The following is a 16,855-nucleotide window of genomic DNA, read 5'->3' as shown; positions in this document are numbered from 1 at the left end:
TACCCCTACCGTGGTCACGCACGGAGCCAATACAGTTATTAGTGGTTTAGAAGTAATTGTAACTTTTTATATCCTTGTAGAGGTCCCGTCATTTCGGAAGGCATCTAATTTGCATATTATCGCACTGGGCAGAGGTCAAAATTTGAAATTTATACCTAAGCCACGCCTTAGCAGTAAATCATTTCAATACTCAGTAGCGCAACAGTGCAGTTAAGAACAAGTTGTGTGTGTTAAATATTAGATAATTTTATTTTCAAACAATCTTGCTGAAAATGGACGGAAAAAGAACGTAGCGTTATTAAATAGCAGGGTCGTCAAATAATATTTAATGTTTATAATTATTTTAAAAATATGAAAAGTGAAATGGACACTCTGCTAATGGTAAAACATAAGACTGCTGAAGCAACAGGTAAGGAGTTTCAATGCATTTAGTATTAATTTTTGATATTCATATTCAATATGTCAACACTTTTTACTTTTAGTTCTCAATGGTACTTATTTGTCAATCTTTTATACTCTGCTCTTGTACCCCATTTTGCTTTTCTTTTGTATTGGGTCTGTCGAGAATACCATTTTCGACATATTTCTTTTTTCATTCCTTCGATATGTCCTAAATATCGTATTCTCTGCACTTTCGTTACAGTTGTTATTTTTAGCTATTATTACGTGTACTTCGTTCTTCTTGATCTGCAGGTAGTTCTATTACTATGTGATAGTCTACAACTCCATGGTGTGCTTCCATTACTACTTCATTTTTATTTAACATAATTTTTTGTAAAATAATAACCACATTTACTGTAAAATAATTTTGCCAAATTGTCATTATTCCCCTAGCTAGTTCATTTAGTAATAGATCGTCATCATTTTTCATATGTGGAGAAAGAGTTCATAGGCTCTTGTTTTCGTAGAAAGCTCTTATTTATTTTTTTATTTTCTACTATCGCTTTGAGTTACTTCTCAATGTACTTTTTTGTTTCTTTATGTTGTCTGTTTAAAATTTAAAAATTATTCCTGCAACATACCAATTATTTTGAATTATTATTTACTTCATCATTATCATTATCAATGGCGTTACTCTTCGTGAGTATTTGCCAGGTTTACTATTGCCTTTCATGTTTGTCGGTCCTGTGCCACTATTTCCCATTGTCTCACTACCATTTTCTCCAGATCTTCTCTTACTGCATCTTTCATTTTACTTATACACTAATTATATTTACGTCATTATAGGTATTTCTGTACGGACAGTATCCCGAATACTACAAGAGAGCAAACGGTCTCTAGATAATAAAAACAAAGTTGAATTTCCTTCAAAGAGACCTTTATGAAAGTCACCTGTGACAGATTTACCAGAATATCAAATTACAGATATTCGACGTATAATACACGATTTTAAATAATTGATGGATTCGACCGTTACTTGATGGAAATTCATTTTATGTAACAATAAAACATTGAAAACTTTGTTTTCAAAACTTCCACAAAATTTATTTTTTAAATAATATTTAAATTTAATATAATTTTATAATGTATATAATATATTTAATAATATTTAAATTTAATTTAAAAAATTTTTAAATAAATTTTGTGGAAGTTTTGAAAACAAAGTTTTCAGTGTTTTATTGTTACATACACGATTTTCATAAAACGGAGAATTGTATTGTTACTGTTCATAAATTGAAGAACAATATTTAGAGAGATTTGGACATTAAAGTATCAGAAGCCTCGCTACGAAGAATTCTTCGAAATATGAATTTCCGTTGGACGAGAGCACAGGACAACAGAAAATTGTTGGTTGAAAAGACGGAAATAAGGGCTTGGTGAATCAAATACTTAAGACTTATCAAACATTATAGAAACGAAAACAGACCCATTGTTTACCTCGATGAGACATATGTACACAGTGGACATACTTTTTCGAAACTTGGAATGATAATTCTAGTAAAGGGTTACTGATGAACATTTCGAATGGTCAACGTTTAATAATAGTGCATGCTGCAAATTACCGTAAATGGCTAAAGGAAAAACTAATTCCAAATTTACCCCCTAACTCAGTAGTTGTTTGCGATAATACCTCATACCATTCGGAACAAGTAAATCAATAACAATATAACATTTAATCCTCAAAGTTTTAAACCCGAATTGTAAGCGTTGATTAAGTACCACAGAAATCGTTTCAAAAGGTATGAATTCAATGAACTTTTGCGTGAATATAGTCACACTCCTTTACGGTTACCTCCATACCATCCGGATTTAAATCCGATAGAGATTAAAAATAATATCGCACAAAATAACATAAAATCCACAAGGAATCTACCTTCCTGTATTTGGCTGTATACCATATATTAAAAAATTAATTAAAATCCTTTGTAAAAGATATATATTTAAAACCCAAACGGGCTGTGTTAGACAAAACGTTTTCGGAATACATCATTCCATCATCGGTGTCTAGGAGTACATGAATGTAGCCACTAAATATATGGGTAAAAACCCGTTAACAAATAATTAGTTACATTTGTTCGACATTATATCTTATAAATACTTATGATGTTAAAGTTACCGTTGGATTAGGGTATGTTATTAGCGCCATGTTACCTAATCCAACGGTAACTTTAACATCATAAGTATTTATAAGATATAATATCGAACAAATGTAACTAATTATTTGTTAACGGGTTTTTACCCATATATTTAGTGGCCACATTCATGTACTCCTAGACACCGATGATGGAATGATGTATTTCGAAAACGTTTTGTCTAACACAGCCCGTTTGGGTTTTTAAATATATACCTTTTACAAAGGATTTTAGTTAAAATAACATAACTTTCAAATTGGAAGGTGTAAGACACCTGTTGGAAAAACGAGTTTCCAAAATAACCCCAGATGAGTGGAGAAAACAATGTGTTCATGCAATTAAAATAGAAGACAGTTATTTATTATCCGAAGTCCAAATAGACCGTCAAGAAGATAATAATCCCATTATAATAAACTTAGGAAGTGACGATAGTGACATCGAGTGTTCTTCGGAAAAAGAAAATTAAATTAGATTTTGTAGTTCTTCTTTGAAACATTCACATTAGGTACATGAATTTTTAAATGATATGTATATAGAGGTAATTTTATATCTTTTATAAGTTTTCATTTACAAATTTAGATGTGCATATATTTTAGAAGGACAGCAATTATGACGGTAGTCTTTATTATATCGCTAATATATATTTCCAAGAAAGGTCTTAAATCGGGTAGGTCCAAGAAATTAGGCCTTTCCCAAAGACAGGAATATTTATGTTTACATGACTTTATTATATTACTAAAAGGCTTCCAAGAAAAGAATTAAATCAAGTAGAAGTTTAGTTATATGTAATTGGGACCGTTCATTAGCATATAATTATCCTCACTCTTTAATATTTTGGTATTGTATTATATTTGCTATTTTAAAAATCCATTTTGTTAAACTTATCAATATTCAGAACTTAATAATTCTTTTGTACAATAAAAATAGTTTGTTTGTTCAGGTAAAACGTATTACGAAGGTATTAATATTTTTGTCCCATCAAATATCTTACTGATCATTTTTCAAATGTTAGCTATATGTTCAAAATTATTGGAAACCAAAAAAATCGCCTTTATTCAGTATAATATGTTTTAGCTGTATCTACTAAATAGTGGGCGCCACTGTCGTTTAGTTAAAATTTCAGTAACCAATCACCAACTTCAAAGGCGGTTCTTATACAATTTCGACATGCCTCATAATATGCAAATTAGATGCCTTCCGAAATGACGGTACCTCTATCTGTATGTACAAGGTGTTTGTATGATGTACAAGGTGCTTGTATGTATATTTTAGTTAAATACTCAAAAAATTATTGTCTTTAAAGATTCTTTCGTTATGTCCAAAATCGAAACTTGAAAATCAAACCTGCCATAGCTAAACTGAAATTAGTCACTTGTGATTTTTTTCTAAATTCCTTAATAAAATTGTAAAAATATTTAAAAATAGTGTAAAAATTTAATCTCTAAACGTATGGTCCTACTGACAAACTAAGTAGACTTAGTAGAATAAAACATTCTGCAAATATTTGTAAACATCGTCAATTGAGTTGATTTTACTGTATTTACAGTCATAGCAACCTTCTCAAATGAAGACATATCAAATTCAAATTGAACTGTGCTGACCATCGGTCGCGTGATAGATTCAATAAACAAACGCTTTTCTTTTGGTTTCAAGGATCAAAATTTTTACGTATCGTGGAAAATACGTTGGATTAAGCGATAAGTCTTTACAAATTGTGAATTCGCCTAAAATAAAGGAAATGTATATCGCAATTCTTATAATTTCATCAACTGGATAACTATTTTGTACCGTTATATAATCTTCTAATCATCTAATCAAGATGGCGTCGACTGAGAAGGACGTGTTAAGTTGTTTGTTGATTCACTGTGTTAAAACAGTGAGTAATGGGCTAAAATGTGTAAATTGTTCCTTATTAGCTCACACCAGCTGTGCTAAAAGAATGAAAAATGTAAAAATTGTTGATCAAGGCATGATCTGTTATGATTCAAATTTAAAGGTTGTCAGTGAGACTAGTTCTGAACTCGTAATTACTGAAGATGTGATTATTATTGAAGAAGATGTCTTAAAAAGGGAAGTAGAATATTTAAAAATTATACTTAATCACAAAAATTTTATAATTCGCGAACTCCAAGAAAAAATTAAATTAATCAAAAATAATGGAGAAAAAAACGTAAACAACCAGTTTCCCCTATACCATTTGCCGAGCGAAACCTCTGATGGTAATTTAAGCGACCTCGAACCAAGATTAAGCTTAAGGTCAATGAATGTTAATGTAGCTGAAAATAATACGAATGTTTCAGAGGTGGATGCAAAACCCAGTCATTTGAAGTCCCCTTCACCCGGACTGACTGTCATTTGTGATAATACTGGTGAGGTTAAAAGTCAATTTAACCCTTAAATGCCCAATCGGGACATACATTTTTGGCTATAATATCTTTATTTGAAACATTTGGCAACCGCGCAATCAGGTATTTGTGTGGACGTGTCTCCTACGTTTTCTGTTAGTATACCACGAACATTCGTGAGGTGCAGTGGTCTGTAAGAGAGATTTAGATAAGTGGGGTCTCGCTGTGACACCGATTGGGCATTTAGAGGCACCAGAATATTTTTATTATTTTTAACATTTTTCGTCAGTTTACATTGAAAAATGGACCGTAAGAGAATGAAAATGACAATAAGCGACCAAGAACATGAAAAAATTATCCGAAATATAGAAGAAGGGATATCAGACTCCGATTTCGACTATGAGATTACCGACGAATCAGATAGCGAAGAGCAAGATGTTTTTGAGGAAAATGTTTCGGAAACTGAGGACAATTTAGAAGTCAACAGTGACGAGGAATCAGATGCAGAACCTACCGAAGTGGACGATAATATTAGTGAGGTTAGTGGTCCAACATATACATCCAAATCTGGAATGCAGTGGAATAGCCTACCTGTCGTGAGGTCCAAGAGGCAACAAAAAAATATTATAAATGTACATCCAGGCTTAACAAACTATAGTAAAAATTCCAACACGTTTTTAGACTATTTCAATTTATTTTTGACCGAAGAGATGAAGAATGTCATATGCCTTCATACTAATGAAGAAGCTGTTAGGCGTTATCAAGAGTGGAACGAAAAACATCCGAATAACAAAAAAGAGTGGACGGTACTTACCAACAATGAACTGGATAGCTTTTTAGGAGCACTTATCAAAGCTGGTGCTTTAAGGTGTGGGAAAGAATCGACACGAGAGATATGGTCTACAGACACCTCAATACGCCGGTCATTTTTTACAGCCGCATTCGCTAGGAACCGATTTGAAGAATTATCGAGTTTCTTGAGGTTTGATGACAAAGTGACCAGGGTGGAGCGGAAGGAACAGGATAAGTTAGCGGCGATACGAGTAATTTGGGACATGTTCGTCTCTAACTGTGACAAAGCCTTTGAACCATACGAACAGATAACCGTTGACGAACAGTTAGTGAGTTTTAGAGGAAAGTGTCCTTTTAGACAATATATAAAATTAAAACCTTGCCGCTATGGGATAAAAATTTGGGCTGCCGCGGATGTTAAAACATCTTATTTATCAAAACTTCAGGTGTACCTTGGAAAACTACCAGGTGGTAGAATAGAGAAAAATCAGGGATTTCGTGTTGTGAAAGATCTGGTGGAACCATATCATGGCAGTTGGAGAGGAATTACAACTGGCAACTTTTTTACCAGTGTTCCTCTTGCTCAATATCTTTTATCTAAAAACCTTACTTTACTTGGGACCGTCCGCATAAATAAACCTGATACACCACCACAACTAAGTTTGACAAAAAGACCTGCGGAGTCGTCAATATTTGCTTTTACTAAAGAATTAGCTATGGTTTCGTACATACCTAAAATACACAGGATGGTACATCTTCTTTCAAGTCAACACGATAGTGATATAATTTGTCAAGACTCTCAAAACAAACCCTTGATGATTTTAGACTATAATAATACCAAGGGTGGTGTTGATAATGCCGACAAACTGATTAGGGAATATTCCTGTAAAAGAAGAACTGCTCGTTGGCCATTCAGGCTCTTTATGAATATTATAGACATATGTGCACTAAATGCCTATATTTTATACATTTAAAAAAATCCTGATTGGAAGAAAAATATTTTTTCACGAAGACGTATTTTCCTGTTACAATTAGGGGCTGAGCTTGCTCGAAACAACATGGAAAAAAGAGCGAAATATATAAAACATAAAGCCTATGTAAAATCTGCTCTAAAAGATTGTGGCATACCAATGGTAAACCCAACTACCGAAGTTGCAACTCAATCCGTCCATTCAGCTAAGAAACGTGCTCGTTGTTACCAGTGTCCGCGAAACTGTGACAGAAAAGTGAATACCGTTTGCTCTTTTTGCAAAAAATTTATATGCCAGGTGCACAGAAAAGAAGAAAAAATTATTGTATGTAAAAATTGCAACTAAAAGTTATATGTTTATATTATTATTTAATTTTAATTTTGTTCGAATTGAAAATAATTTGTTTCTAGAAAAGCCGTTAATTTTGTATGAAAAATAAATAAAAATTATTCAAATATGCTTAAAATTATTTTTAACCGTGTTTTCCTTTTAGTCAGTGCTAAATGACGTTACTAAATTGAAAATTTTAGTGGGGTCCCTAGGAGACCCCACATGGGCATTTATGGTTATTTTCATATCACGGGCATTTAAGGGTTAAAACAGCTGATAACAACCAAATTGTAAACAATAATAAAAATCATATATTTAACAAGAAAGATGTTCCGCGCTATTCACGATGCCGTAAATCAACAAAAAAATTTAGATACACAAAATTTAAAAGAAACATGGTGAAATTAAGAGAGATGAGTGGTTGACTCAGAATTGTCGTAAACGTAGACGTCAATATTTAATTGGTGGAAATAAGATGGAAAAGTCTGTGGAGTCCGTTCCAAAATTTGTGTCTCTGCATGTCACACGTCTTAAACCGCAAACAACCCCTGATGATTTACATAAAATGTTAGCTGTATCATTTCCTGAAGTCCAATGTATGGTACACAAATCAAAAATGCCTAAAGCATATAGTTTCATGAAGGTCACCATTAATCAAGAAAACCTAAAGAGAGCTTGGAACAAAGATGTTTGGCCAAAGGGTGCAGTGGTATCTAAGTTTTTGTAAAGGGGAGCATGCCAATGTAACTGGATCCTCTTCAAAAAGTATTGTTAAATTTAAAAATTGTTTAAATGTCATTTACTATAATGCTCAATCGTTACGTAACTCTTTTCTAGATTTTGAAGTTCTGCTTAATGATATTTCACCTGATTGTTTGTGTCTTAATGAGCACTGGCTTTTACCTGATGAGCTACATACTGTCAATATTAAAGGCTATCGTATGGTTTCTGGATTTTGCAGGACGGTCAAGTCTCATGGAGGTGTAGGTATATATACTAGGAATAACGTAAGTTTTAATCATTTGAATCTTGAAAATCTCTCTTCTGAACAGCATTGTGAGATTACAGGTATTTTATTAAATAAATCTAATCTAAATCTAAAAAAATTAATGTCCATAAATCTGTTATAATTACGGGTGACTTTAATGTCCATTTTAATGAAACAGATATCAGAGCTTTAAAACTCTGCAATTTTTTTAGGTCTTACAATATTACAAAAAAAGTTAAATTTAATACTCGAGGTAATATATGTCTTGATAATGTTTTCACAAATATTGATGGTACCACAAAACCTGTGGATCTCACTCACACATCTGACCACAGAGGTATTTGCTTTCAAATAGCTTACTCATCAACAAATTGTGCAACCAGAGTTTGTTATAGACCTATCGCAGATGAAGGACTCTTCAATCTGAACCAGATTTTGCTAAATTGCAACTTTTATTTTGTATACAATGATAATTTGGATATTAATTTAAAATTTAAAATGCTAATTGATGTGTTATTAAATTACATAAATATCTATTTTCCAGGAAAAATCAAAATTGCGAAATTGCTGAATAAAAACAATCCAGGTAAAAAAGTAAACTGGTTCAATGACACTTTGAGAAAAATGCGTGAGAGACTTCAATTTATTGTAGCAATAAATAGAAACGATCCCATTGCTGCACACAGAAGTACCATTATCAAACTTAGAAAGTACAGGGAAGCCATCAAGCTTGCAAAAATTAATGCAAATGATAGGTTTATAAAGAATTCTGGCAACTCTCAACAAGCTATGTGGAAACTAATTATTGATAACAAACATAAAATTGTTTTCTTCACTGATAATTCTAAACTCAATGCAGATAGTTTTAATAGCCACTTCTCCTCAACTGCTGAGAGAGTAATAAATGAACTTGAGGTTCCTCAGCTAGCTCTTGATGACTATTTAAAGTGTATACTACAGAAAAATATCCCGTGTTTTAGCTTTCAGCCAGTGAACTTTAGTGAAGTTGACTTAGCTATTACAGAAATAAAAAATAGTAACAGCAAAGATCCTGATGGGTTTAACAAAAAAATTATTAAAATAATTAAAGATATAATTATTAAACCTCTAACAACTTTAATAAATCAATCAATATCTTGTAATACTTATCCTCAAGTTTTCAAAACTGCAAAGGTAGTACCTCTATTTAAGAATAAAGGCTCTATTAATGATTATAACAATTATCGACCCATTTCTTTGTTGCCCATTTTATCAAAAGTTTATGAACGAATTTTAAAAAATCAAATTATTCTACATTTTGAATCTAATGAACTGTTTGCCATAAACCAGTATGGATTCCGAAAAAATAAAACAACAACTTTAGCTATTGATCATTTCACTAGTAATGTTTTGAAAGTGTTTGAAAAATATCTTGATACTCTTGCATCGTTTTTAGATCTTACTAAGGCTTTCGATTATGTCACACATAGTATTCTGCTTAGAAAACCTCCTTATTATAATTTTCATAGTGATGCTATTCAACTAATTGTTTCATATCTATCAAATCGTGATCAATACGTTCACTTCAACCAGTGTGATTCTCAAAAACAATCTCTGTTGTTTGTTGTCCCTCAAGGCTCGGTTTTGGGTCCAGTATTATTTCTTTTCTATATTAATGATCTAGTGTACTCTCAAAATGAAACAGTGTTTTATTTGCTGATGACACTACTTTCTATGCAAGCTATCACCCTTCTGAATTTGACATCCTTGATTACCAAACATCTGAAAAAAACTTATTCAATTGGTTTTTAACTAACCGTCTCTCTTTGAACAACTCTAAATCACAAAGTGTTAATTTTACTCTAAGAAATAACACTTGTGTTGAAAACGTTGCTCTCCCACAATGTGTAACCGGAGCGAAGTTTCTGGAGATATATTTGGATGCAGGATTAACCTGGGAACAACATATAGTTAATCTATCGAAAAAGCTTTCCCGACAACTTTTCCTCTTTAGGAACCTTGTACAGGTGACTTCCAGGGAAACTATTTTAACAGCCTCTCATAGTAATTTTCATTCTCATCTGACATATGCTATCCTCTTCTGGGGTCACACTTGTCATATTGATAAAGTGTTTGCACAACAAAGAAAGTGTGTTCGTATTATCTCTGGGCTCTGTTATAGAGCAAATTGTAGAAACTCCTTTAGAGCTTTACAAATTTTGACTTTACCTTGTGTATACATTATGCAGTGTCTGTTGCACATTAAACAAAATCTTAGTCAATACAATGAGCATGTAGATTTTCACAAGTATCCCACCAGATTTAACAATAATCTTATACCAGAATTTAGCCGTCTTGAGAGATCCAGAAATTGTTAAAGGTATTTAGCCATAAAATTCTATAACTTAGTACCAGCTAGAATAAAAGCTCTTAATTTTCATCAGTTTAAGGCGAAAATTAAGAGTTACCTTATAGTGAATGCCTTTTTTACTTATGAGGAGGATTTTACCTCCAATTTTAATTTGTTGTAATTGTTGTAAGTATATTTTAAAACACTGTATTTATATTTTGTGTTTATATTTATGTGTTTATTAACTATATTGACATATTTTATCTTTGACTTGTAAAAAATACTTTGTATTGATTTATTACCAATAAACCATATATCTATCTATCTATCTATCTATCTATCTATCTATCTATCTATCTATCTATCTATCAATCTATCTTCAAAATCACAGAATTTATTTTTTTATTTACTAAAAATTGTTACTTTAATCACCTGGGTTATTAGCGACATTAGTTATTTCACTATATTAAATTATATAAAGATGATGTCGGATCTTTAAAAATGATTGTCGGATTATATAGGATTACAAAATTTAGTTGGATATCTATTTGGGTTTATACACAATACACAAAATAAAGTAAATATTATTACGAACATGCTTTCGGCATGGCCCATGTAACGGTTGCATCTCGAAAAGTCATCGAGAACCTTCGCGATGTATCGAGTGCGAGAGAGAACAATCCGTCACGAAGGCGAATTAGAGGTGGGACTACTCCAGAAAATTCGAGAATAATACTTTTTGGTATATATATGTGACGATGTTATGAGTGGGTTTAGATGATAAGAGAGTACCAAACTGTAAACTTATAAATAAATATATTTATATAAATTCGAACCGCTCGTTTTATTTAATCTCGCTACAGTTGGTGTCCGGTGTGAGATTTGAAAATAAATTCAGCAGTGACTCTTGAAAAAGACTTTTGAACTTTTGAAAAGTATTGTTCGTCGGGAACATTCGCGTAGTTGGGTAGTGATTGTGATGACGAAAGAACATTTAAAAAGGTACGTGTGTGCCTGTGTACGTGTGTGTGACCAAAGATGCTGCTGATAGAACTTTCAGTAAAACAGTTGTGTGAGCAACTAGAAGAGCAGAAAAAGCTGTTTTACCTAAAATAATTAATGGAAAATTCGAGAATGTTTCCAAAAGATTCGATGAAACGTCTCAAATTATTAAAGAAACAGCTAGGCAAAACGACGAGAAATTCAAAATTATGTCTAGAAGATTCGACAAAGTATGTATTCAGAACAATGAGAAATTTAAAGAAGTCTCAAGAACATTCGATAAGATACAGAAAAATGTAAACAAAAAGATAGAAGACGTAGAAGAGAAGATCAAACAATTAGAGACCATGATAACTAACATGAAAGTGCTACCACCAGTTATTACAATAGCCTTAGATCCGGTAGTGAAAGAAGAATCACCGAGAGACGAAACGACACATCATATGAGATTCAAATTGCCACCATTTGATGGAAAGTCCTCTTGGTCCATATACCTTAAACAATTTGAAGCTGCTTGACTGCTGCTTTACGAGGTGATGCTGCGGATATCCTATGCTTGTTTACTCGACTAGACAAACGTTACGGAGATGCCCATCTACAAGTCTACAAGGCGCAACTAAGAAGTAGAATTCAACGAGCAAGTTAAAAATTTACAAGAGTTTGAAGCAGATGTTGGTAGTATAGTGCGGTTAGCTTATCCAGAGGCACCAGACAACATGTTGGAAGAAATTGCTGTAGATATCTTCGTCAATGGGTTAAAAGACAATGAATTACAGAAAGCTTTACGACTATCAAGACCAAAAGTTCTAGATGAAGCGCTCGGTATTGCCTTGGAACATGAAACAGTTAGTCAAACTTCACGGACCCATCGAGTAAGAACCATTGAAGAAGGCGACGAACCAAACGATGAACGTCTGGAAGAAATGGTACGGAAAGTAGTTCGTAACACGATGCCGAAGAGACGCGAGCCCAGATATTGGAATTGTGGTGACTTAGGTCACATTCGCTGTAATTGCAAGAAAATGATACAGCAGTCGGAAAACTAGAACGGGTCGACACCAAGGGGTAACTGCCGACCTCGAGAAACACAGCCCCCATAGTAACTGTAAACATTACGTCCTCCGGTGGAATTCATAGCTTGTACATCGAGGGTCGTATCAATAATAAATGTAGATCGTTTTTGGTAGATACAGGTGCAACAAGAACTATTGCACGGCCAGAAGTAGTACGAGGCCATCTTAAATTATCGCCTACAACAGTAAGGCTTAGAACAGCAACTGGTGAGATAATTAATACATATGGCGAGGCTAATATGTCAGTATCCATTGGCCAGACCACAGTGAAACATAGAGTGTTAATTGCAGAAATCTCCGACGAGTTCATATTGGGGATGGATTTACTAAGGAAAGTTGGAGCTGTATTAAATGTCAAAGATGGAGTTCTCGAGATCAGTGGTGAAGAGTTGCCGTTTCATGAAGATATAGAAGATGTTATCAGCTTAATAACTACTTGTGACGTAACAATACCCGGTAATAGTGAGAAAATTTTGATGACCAGACCTGATGATTACTGCCGCGAGGGAAGTTTATGGAATGGTCGAGAGAATGAAACAAACGATGGGTAAACACCTATCCAAAGTTGTATCAGAACATCAAAGAGATTGGGACCAGCACATTCATTTATTCCTAATGGCCTACCGCTCGGCCGTGAATGAAACTACAGGCCAGACTCTAACCTGCCTGATGTTAGGTCGTGAAGTTCGTTTGCCGTGTGACCTAGAGTTTGGCTGCAGACCTTCCGAAGAACATGTTGCAAGCGAAGATTATGTCTACCGCCTGGTGTTAAGAATAAACAACATTCATGAAATTGCCCGACAATACACCCAGTTAGCCAGTGATAGAATGAAAGATCAATATGATTCTCGATGCAAGTGGCTTGTCTCCTAAATTGCAAAGACAACGGGAAGGTCCGTATGAAATTAAAAAGAGAATAAATGCCGTAATATACCGCATTAAGAAGTTGCCGAAGGGTAAACCAAAACTAGTTCACATAAATCGTCTTGCATCTTATGCTGGCTCAAATGAAACAAAAGGAGCCCGAACCATTCAACATGAGATCAAAGATGACCGGCGACCAAGCTTTAATGAATTTATGTCAAATAACGCAGAGAGAAAGAGTGCTAGATTCGGCGTGACGACAGAAGTTCAGCAGGATCTTTTTAGTGTTCCGCATAACGCCTCTTTAGCTCACTGTGTTGCCCAAGATCTTGAGATGACTTAAGGAATGTCATCTGTATTTTATAAGAAGTTCGGTCATTTAGACGAGTTAAAAAATCAGCAGCCTAAAGTTGGAAGAGTACTGAGATTAGAAGATGGCCCTCGATCTTTGCTGTATATGGAGACCAGGAAGTCGTATACAGACAGGGCAAGCTACGAGGATATATGGAGTGCTCTAACTAATTTGAAGAAAATCGTGTGCAATTATGACATCAAGAATTTGGCCTTACCCATGATTGGCCATGCACTAGATAATTTGGATTGGAAGATTGTCAGAAGCATGCTTGAAGTGATCTTCCGAGAAACCGGCGTAAGAATTACTGTGTGTTGCATTAATCCGAAGAGATCGTGTCCTTCAAAGACAGTAGACTGTTATTTCGTTATTTCTTTTTGAGGGGTTCATGCATAGCTGGAGAGTCCTGTAGATTCCGCCATCCTGGGCCTACATATAGAGTTGTTGATCGGGACGCTCAGATCTAAGAGGGGAGCAGTGTTACGAACATGCTTTGGGCATGGCGCATGTAACGGTTGCATCTCGAAAAGTTATCGAGAACCTTCGCGATGTATCGAGTACGAGAGAGAACAATCCGTCACGTAGGCGAATTAGAGGTGGGACTACTCCAGAAGATTCGAGAATAATACTTTTTGGTATATACATGTAACGATGTTATGAGTGAGTTTAGTTGATAAGAGAGTACCGAACTGTAAACTTATAAATAAATATATTTATATAAATTCGAACCGCTCGTTTTATTTAATCTCGCTACAATATAATTTAGGAATATTTTAAACACTGAGAGAGAAACTAATTTTGACGATTTTGTTAGGAAAAAAAAATTAACAGTTATTTCACAAAACGAATTACTTTTTTATTAACACACATCTCAAACATGAAATTGCTTCTTATTTATCCTATTCTAGCCTTTTCTGGCATTTCACGTCGCTTAAAAAATGCAAATGCTGATTGCAATCATAAATTTTCCATGTTACTATAATAATTATATATTTTCTTTTTTCATTGAGAAAGACCATTGAAGGTTAACATCACAAAATATATTTTACCGATAAAGATACAGAAAGATACTGTAATTTAAGCGGAATTACATACCAAAAAAATATATAAAACTGTATTTAAAACTCGTTTTAAATTTAGTGCTGGGACATCCTCAAAAATTATGTCTTCGCTTTCTTAGATAGATTAACCCATTTAGCAATTTTTTTACAATTATATAAAAGTTTCATTTACAAATTGCGAACAGCATTCTGTTAATAGAGCTTTGACCATTCAGAAAAAAAATTTTCACGCAAAACAATATACATAATTCGAAATAATGTCAAAAGTAGCAAACTAGCTACTGAAATTATTACAAGGGAAGTACTTTTTAAAAAAATGATTTAAAATATTTAGATATTATTGTTTTATTATTCACAAGATACCGTTATAGCTTAGGATATAAAGTAATAATATTTTTAACGTAAAATTTATTTGTTTTTTAGAATATAATGTCGTTTTAGGACTTTGAATATAGCGTTGCATTAAGGAAACCATGGGATAATAAGTATAATACATAGAATTGACTAATTTTTTGTGTAAACGTGACTCTGATGATGTTATTTTGTCTTGCGTATGTTCGACTTAATAGTTGTCGTTTATATTTGGTAATGACAGTATCTAGGCACAGACTTTTCTTGAATAACGGTATTTTTTGTATTTGAGGTGCTTTCTATTAGTTTTACGGTATCTGTATGTGTTCACTAATAGTCGACAAAAATTATTGATGCCGACTATTATTTCAAATCCAAAAAAATATTTGAGATATTACAATCGTCTCAACTTTGACTTGGATCGAAATGATTTAGAAGTAGTTTTGGGACTTTTAATTTTGAGCAAATTTCACACTCTTCCACGTGCAAAACTTCTGTTCTTCGATGAAGATAAGGGAGTTTAGTTTGTAAAATATGCAATGTCTCGAAGTAGATTTCTTGAAAACGTGGAAACATATATCTTGCAGATAACGATCAGCTAAATAAACAATATTATATCCATAATATTAGAATACACTACAATTAAGTTTGCATCTTTACCTAGACCGTCAGTGGTCCCCTTACACTCGTTAACACAGTTTACCAACAGGCATCCTGCCTTAAACGATGTTTTATGAAACTATATAAGTTGATTCTGACATCCGATGGGAGTCCCGACCACTGCTTCTTCCAGTTTCTTGCTGATCAGGTCTGCATAAGCTTAATCTAATTAAGTATCAGGATATTATCTGTGTGCTACCGCCATTCAGAATACTTTTGTGACTTTCTTGATTTGTAAGCGACTCTTTGTTTTTGATTTTTTTTTTCGCTTTTTAATTTTTGACTCGAAGTCTATTATTTTCAGAACAACTTATGGCTGAGTATTTCGGGAGGATGTAGGATCTGCGATTCGAGTCGCTAAGGTTTTAATTTCTTAGAGTTGCCAGTGCTCTGGGCATAACTTAAGGCAACAGTTGCTACTGGTAATATGCATCACGAAGGTACAATGATGTTACAGTTTGGGATTATGCTGTGCAGTAGTTGCAGAAGGATCTCCATGTATGATAAGTTAGTTGTGATTCAGCTGTCTATGATTGGTCGTCATTTATAACTTCTTTCTGCTTCCAAAGTTATTTACTTAAATTTTAACCTTTACAAAAACTGTTTTATATATTAATAGAAAAATTAGATCTTACCTCTCAAGTATACTGAGCATAGCCGCTGTTTGATGTTCCAAAGAGGGAGCTAATTGTAACATTAAAGAAGATTGTTGCGAAGCTCGTCGTTCTAGGCCAGAGTTGTCGGCATTCCAGGCAATGACAGGAATTCCTAAATAGCCAGCCAGTTGTAGAAAGTATTGTGCCGATGCAGTACTCCTTCCATATTGCTCGTAGTTCATTAAGTACAGAATAGCGGAGACATTGTAGGAAAGAAATTCTTTGCATAGGGATTTTAGGATTGCTGAAAATGAAAAAAAGTAAAAGTTAATATTACTTAAGACCTTATTACCAAATCAGTTTATATTTATATCTTTTATCTTATGATATTATTTACTATAAATATAATATATATATATATATATATATATATATATATGTGTATATATATATATATATATATATATATATATATATATATATATATATATATATTGTGACGATTAGGGTTTATAGAAAATAATTTATAAGTTATATACTACATAATATTAGATATTTGGTTGTTTTA

At 33.3% G+C, this 16,855-nt stretch overlaps 1 protein-coding gene across 1 annotated transcript in view; it reads right to left on the bottom strand.

Annotated features, from left to right (window-relative positions):
- Nmdar2 (glutamate ionotropic receptor NMDA type subunit 2) overlaps positions 1 to 16,589 on the bottom strand; it is a 642,550-nt gene extending 625,961 nt beyond the window's left edge. Inside the window, exon 1 of the mRNA XM_072534844.1 lies at positions 16,327 to 16,589. Coding sequence (XP_072390945.1) covers positions 16,327 to 16,529 — 203 coding nt within the window. The 5' untranslated portion in view covers positions 16,530 to 16,589. The remainder of the gene's footprint in view (positions 1 to 16,326) is intronic.
- Between the last annotated feature and the right edge of the window lie 266 nt (positions 16,590 to 16,855).

This window comes from Diabrotica undecimpunctata, chromosome 6 (assembly GCF_040954645.1).
Source record: "Diabrotica undecimpunctata isolate CICGRU chromosome 6, icDiaUnde3, whole genome shotgun sequence".
In the NCBI taxonomy this organism is placed as follows: Eukaryota; Metazoa; Arthropoda; class Insecta; order Coleoptera; family Chrysomelidae; genus Diabrotica; species Diabrotica undecimpunctata.
The sequence above is the reverse complement of the archived record's forward strand: the minus strand, read 5'-3'. Positions and strand labels throughout refer to the sequence as shown.